Source organism: Triticum aestivum, chromosome 7B (assembly GCF_018294505.1).
Source record: "Triticum aestivum cultivar Chinese Spring chromosome 7B, IWGSC CS RefSeq v2.1, whole genome shotgun sequence".
Taxonomy (NCBI): Eukaryota; Viridiplantae; Streptophyta; class Magnoliopsida; order Poales; family Poaceae; genus Triticum; species Triticum aestivum.
In genome coordinates this window covers 621829432-621835424 of record NC_057813.1, presented here as the reverse complement: position 1 = coordinate 621835424, position 5993 = coordinate 621829432, and the positions used below count along the sequence as shown (strand labels likewise).

At 46.4% G+C, this 5993-nt stretch overlaps 1 protein-coding gene across 4 annotated transcripts; it reads left to right on the top strand.

Annotated features, from left to right (window-relative positions):
• Positions 1-1714: 1714 nt before the first annotated feature.
• LOC123156102 (pheromone-processing carboxypeptidase KEX1) lies at positions 1715-5313 on the top strand. Of its 4 annotated transcripts, none has more exons than XM_044574270.1 (4): positions 1715-2124; positions 2801-2875; positions 2973-3843; positions 5093-5313. In XM_044574270.1, exons 3-4 carry the CDS (start codon positions 3174-3176, stop codon positions 5167-5169), a joined length of 747 nt encoding a protein of 248 aa, XP_044430205.1. In that variant the 5' UTR covers positions 1715-2124; positions 2801-2875; positions 2973-3173; the 3' UTR covers positions 5170-5313. The 4 variants fall into 4 exon arrangements, with proteins under 4 accessions (XP_044430205.1, XP_044430208.1, XP_044430207.1 ...); XM_044574273.1 differs by lacking the exon at positions 2973-3843 and having other exon boundaries at positions 1802-2124; positions 5093-5174; positions 5211-5313; XM_044574272.1 differs by lacking the exon at positions 2973-3843 and having other exon boundaries at positions 1814-2124.
• The last annotated feature ends 680 nt before the right edge of the window (positions 5314-5993 follow it).

The window sequence follows — 5993 nt, the reverse complement described above, 5'->3', positions numbered from 1 at the left end:
GTCAAGGACGTCGGTCACATCGCCTTTGCGCACCTCCGCATGCCTATCCACAACCCGACGTCTCTCATCTATGATGCGATCTTGGCACATGCCGGCAGCCCCAGCTTCAGCATCGCCGGCCCATGGAGGGGTGCCGGCTGCGTCACCTTTGAGTCAGCAAGCATTCGAGATTACCTCGTCAGCCTTGGCTCTCTTGAGTTCCGCGGCAACGCGATCTCGCTGGAGCTGGTTGAGTTGGCGGACCGCGCCTCCCCGGTCTTCGATCAGTTCATCGAGGTCCACGTGGCCGAATTCCCCCACGAGCTCTGGCATGACGCCGACATCAGGTGGGCTCTCAGCCGCCTTGGTGACGTCTACTTCGTCGACCATTACAGCCTTGAGGGTCGGGACTACACGGCTGTCTGCGCCCTCACCATGGTCGACCGCCGCCAGCAGCTGTCGGACTCCCTCGCGATCCAGCTGCCTCTCCGACCAACGATATCAGGATCGTCAGGATCACCAGGCTCACCACGCTCCTCGACCCATCACCGTTCTCCTCGGACTCCGACTCCGATTCGGATGGCTACCTTACGTGCCACACGCCCCCGCTCACGGCGGTCTCGCGGAACAAGAGCTGTCGCGCGGTCCGCCGCCGTCCCCATGTTACAACTAGGCCCCGTCGCATGCTAATCAAGCCGGCGCCACCGAAGATTCTCCTCTGCTCGTCTCATCTGGAGATGAGATCCAGACGGCGCAAGGCCAAGCCCTCACCACCATTTCTTCTGACGACGATTCCGCCCCTCCCTCCCAACGCGCCTCGCCTCCCACGGCTTTCACTACCATGGTCGTCGTCGACTCGTCCGCATCACCAGCCAGCGTCACACGCCCTTCCCCACGCCCGGCTACCGCCGATCGGGAGATCGCTCTGCCTCCGCCTCCACCTCCAGTTGGTGGCGACAACGACGGCGCAGCTCTCACTCCCTCCGCAAAGGCGCTCCCATCTGCGTTCTGACCTTACGATAGCTCAACTTCGTTATTCCTGCCACTCGGAGCCTCCTCAATCATCTTCTCTGCCGGGGCATCCTCCTCTGGTACGTGACAAGACCGCATGCACAACCCTACCCCCTCCTCGCCCCCAACATCTTGCATTCCTCTGACCAACCTGCCCCTAACCACACCCCTGGCGGACAATGCAGAATCCTCCACCCATGAGAGTGTGCTCCGCAAACTGCGCCATTGCGCCAAACGCTCTATCGACAAAATCAAGATCCTATGCCGGAGCTCGCGCTTGGCCGCCAAGGAACCCATGGGTTTCACTGACATGACCTCCAAGGCGATTCGAGTCAAGGCCGCGCATCTCACTGTCTCTAACGTAGCCAAAGCTATGAAGGAAGCCATCCACGACGCCAAACTCGACATCTCTGACGCTCCCCCGCGCCTGCCACACTGCTCGCTGAGATCGCCCTGCTTTGCGGTGCTGATGACTCGGCGGCCACTGCGGTTGCTAAAGCTGACGACGATGACGACATCGGCGGTGCTCCTGGTGTGCCATGATGTGTGCAACACCTGATGCGCGCCTCTTCGGCGCACTGACGTCTGTGTGCCGTCTTCAACTACCCTACGCCCCTAGGGCCTACCATTTCCTTTACATGCATGTACGGAGCAGCGTTTTGATTTTCGGCCGAAAAAACTAAATTTCGGCCGAATTTCGGCCATCTCGCCTGGGCCCGGTATATGGGCCTTTCGTCCGAATTATTTGGCCCAGTTTGAATTTATTTGCCCGGCCCAGCTTCTAGGGCCTTCATGTTACGCTTCTGCTCATATAAAAGCACGAACGCAAATGTCCCAACCCTAGAATCGCTGTTTTTCCTCTCGCTCCTCCTGTGGGCGGCGCCGCCGCTGCGCACAGAACACATCCTCGCCAGCGTAGCTTCTCCGGCGTCCGGCCAACGCGCTCACTAGCCTCCCGCCTTCCTCCACATCTCCTCGCCTCCACCCCATCCAGTTCGTGCCATTCGCTGCTCCAAGACAAGGGCATGGCGCTCGGCGGCTGCGGCAACGAAGCTGATGGTGCACGAGCCAACCATGGAGGCAGTAGCACGGGGCAGCGACAGCAGCATGGAGGGCGTCCTCTTGTTTGGGAAGGTACAAGCTTTCTTGATGCGTATACATCTCAATCAAGTACGTAGATGCAGTTTCAGTTTCAGTACGTAGATGCAGTTTCAGTACTTGTGCTTCTTTAGATGAATGAGAGGCTGCAATATCATACAGGGGTAAGAAAAACTCACTCTTGATGATTTGAACAGAGTAGTGGCATCATTAATCTGAAATACACATGCATCTTGTAGTCACCAAGGATTCTGACAATGTTTTGACTTGGTATATAATCTGAAACGTACATGCATTTGGTAGTCAGAAAGGTTGCCCACGATCTGGTAATAGAAAAGTGGTTACAACCAGTGGCTTGTGCACAAAATTAAAGCTTTTATTATCACATCCAACCACTGGCTTGTATATTTGCAGAAGCATCCCATGTTTGAATCGATCATTTATTTAGATCTACAACGCGTCCAATATAAACTTCAGTTGTGTTTGTGTATTTAACTAAGTAATTGTTGACCACTGATTAATTTCAATGTCCAGCGGTACTAGAGCATCAGCTTGTATATAAATTATTTATTCCTTAGTATCTAAACTAGATAATCTGTCTGTACTGTTTTTGTTCCTCATTCATATCAGGACACCCTAGTAAGAAAGGTTTGCTTTCTTAGCTGTCTACTCTTTATAACTGACCGTCGTTCTTTTGTCATGTGATTTTCAGGTAATGGAACTGCAAATAGGAGTGGCAGCGGCGACCAGGATGCAAATGGAAGTGGTTCCCAAAGACCTTGGAAAGGTATTACTATGCTTTGCTTGGTCACACGATGCTATTGGAACCATGATCTTTATTTGCTAGGTTCAATTAAACTGATGTTTGTAACCTTGCAATGCAGGACTTAAAGACAATAACTTATATGATCCTTGGAACCATGCATGGCCGTATTATGGGGGTTTTGATTGCACGTACTACAGCCTAAAGCACAAAGGTGGAGGTGCAACCCGTGTCGCGGAGCACCTTGGTGGTATTGTAGGTAATGTGAGGAGCTGTCCCAATGTGCCAAGAAATGTGAGAGATGCAATGAGAGAGTGCCGGGATGAATCAAGGAGGAAGAAAAGAGAAACAAAATAGCAGGCTGAGAATTGAAAGAAATATTATGGAAGGGTTGTATAAAAAAGGAGGGGTGGTTAACGTACCAGATGATGATGAAGAAGAAATTCAGATGAATATTAGAGAAGCATTGCGTGACCCGAATGTCTCTCGCAGAATTGAAAGGAGAATTGGCAAGGGGGGTGTGGGTGATGTGCATGTTTCTGTTGGTAAAAGGAGTATCAGCGCCTATTTTGACAGGCAATTATCTAGCAACAAAGTATCTATGCAGCCCAAGATCAGTAGTGCTTTGGATCCTAATTCAAGAGATGCACTTGGTCTAGCTTGGTCCAAGTTTTTTCATGCCAATGATATTGCTGGACGTAAAGCTGATTGCCCATACTTTCGAGCTGCTGTGAAGATCACTCAACAATTAGGGCCTATTCCTATACCAACCGCGAAGGAGATTGATGGGCCATATTTGGAGGCCAACTATGATGAAGCTAATTCGTTTCTTAAAAAATTCAAACAAGACTGGAAGAACTTTGGTGTGACTCTTATGTGCGATTCTTGGACTGGTCCTACAGGAATGAGCATCATAAACTTCATGGTGTATTGTAATGCACGAATGTTCTTCCTCAATACCATTGATGCATCCGGACAAACTCAGAATTCAGGTTACTTCTTCCTTCTCTTCTTAGCACTTTACTTGCTTCTTGAATAATTGGATCTGTCCTACAATTGTCTTATGTTCTTAAAATATTTGCTTTGTTCTAATTAGGTATGTACATATGTTATTACAATATTGTTCTTGAATACTTGGATCTGTCCTATAGTTGTTTTATGTTCTCAATGCCTTGTTCTCATTAGGTATATATGCATTTTACGTATGTTATTACAATATTGTTCTTGAATACTTGGATCTGTCCTATAGTTGTTTTATGTTCTCAATGCCTGGGTATGTGTTTGCTGAAGAGTGTTTGTCTAGTAATGTTTGGTGGAACGCACTAGAGTGGGTATTGAGTTCCGATTGGAGTGGCTGAATGAGGATGTAGAGGATCCGATTGTTTGATGAAACAAACCCAATAATGGAGTGGCTGAATGAGGATGTAGAGGATCCGATTGTGGATGGAGCTGATGCAGCTAGTGCTGTTTTTGAGCAAATAAGGCACCTCAACTCAAGCAGGAAGGCGTCTTATGTTGGTTCAAAGGGTAATAACAAGAAAAGAAAGAGGAATGATGATGATGAGAATGAGTTTCTTGAAACTGAGAGTGAGGATGATGAAGAAGAGAATGAATATGTTGATAATGACATCGAGGATGATGATGGGGTGAGTGAGGATGATGAGGATGGTGAACAAGATCAGCTAGAGACACAAATGCAAATTGAAGAAGAGACACAAGTACAAGTTCAAAAGGAGGCACCAACAAGCACTGGCCATTTGGAGACTAGATCTGGACGACTTATTAGGAAGAAGACCAAGAACGTCAACAGCCTCTACTCGTAAATTTGGTAAGTCTCTTCTTTTTGGTGTTTCTGATTCAGGTTTGTTACTTAGAAAAATCTAGCTTGATGTATATGTTCAAAGCGGCTGATCTTTAAATAGCTTGATGTATATTGCTTTCTTTAAGTAGGTTGATCTTCAATTGTTCTCGTGCTCTAATGTTTATGCTCACTGTGTATGATTAGTACTGCTGTTCTAATTGCTCACCTAGTAGTGTTGCTGTAATTGATACTTATCTTCTTGTATTGTTGCTATAATTGCTACTTATCACATACCAGTGATGTTCTAGTTGCTACCAATCACTTAGTAGTGTTGTTCTAATTGCTACTTAACACAGTATTTTAGTTGCTACTTGGAACTGCTAGTTACTTAGATGTATGCACTCTGTATCATGACCCTTCCTCTGTTTTCTCCAAACCAGAAATGGCACGTGAGCAAAGGATATCAAGAAGCTTTTGGATGTTGGGAAGCTTGGAGCTGATGCTTCAAATAAGCTGATGGTTGTCTTTTGGAGATGTTTCTATGTTTAATGCTTTAAAGTCTTTTGGCTGTACTGGACTATTTAAACTTTGAACTATGCTGTGATGGTTGAACTGATGCTGGACGGTTAAGGGTTTATGTCAGAGGCAACTTTATAACTAATGTGTGCCTGTTATATTGGACTGTTAAGGGTTATGTTGGAGGCAATTTTATAACTAATGTGTGTCTGCTATGTTGGATTGTTAACTGTTATGTTGGAGGCAACATTATAGCTAACATGTGCCTGTTATGTTGGGCAGATTCAATTTTCTTAATCCCTAGAGCTTATTTGCTAAAGTTTATAAGATCTCTCCTGATGGTTGTTGTGCTGATATGTTTTGCTTTATTTTATTTAAAGTTTTGTTCAAATTTCGGCCGAATTTCGGCCAAATTTCGGTTAAATTTTGGCCAAATTTTCAAATTTTGATTTTACAATTTCGTCCGAGATTTTGCCGAATTTTTTGAAATTCCCGAAATTCGGCCATTTCGGCCAAGGACGAAAAAAAACACAAACCGAAAATCATTTCACTGGTACGGAGTAGTCTGCTAAGCTACTCCTCCTATCCTTCCGTTCGCTGTAAACTTTGCTTTCATACTCGTACTTTACTTCCGTCTAGGTGCCGGCCTTGTCTTTATGTGTAATGCTACCTTATCTATCTGTTCATGAAATGTAAGAGGGCTCGGTGACGAATCAAAGTGCATTGATATCCTTGCCGAACTTATCAACATTAGTCCACACTGTGCACTTCTTCAGGAATCAAAACTAAACGAAATCAGTGATTGGAAATTTCAATCTTTTATAC

Excerpts from the sequence above, each read along its gene's own strand:
- LOC123156102 (XM_044574270.1), top strand. The coding sequence starts at position 3,174 with ATGAATCAAGGAGGAAGAAAAGAGAAACAAAATAGCAGGCTGAGAATT. Across the intron at positions 3,844-5,092 it reads CGGACAAACTCAGAATTCAG|AAATGGCACGTGAGCAAAGG; the intron begins GTTACTTCTTCC and ends TCTCCAAACCAG.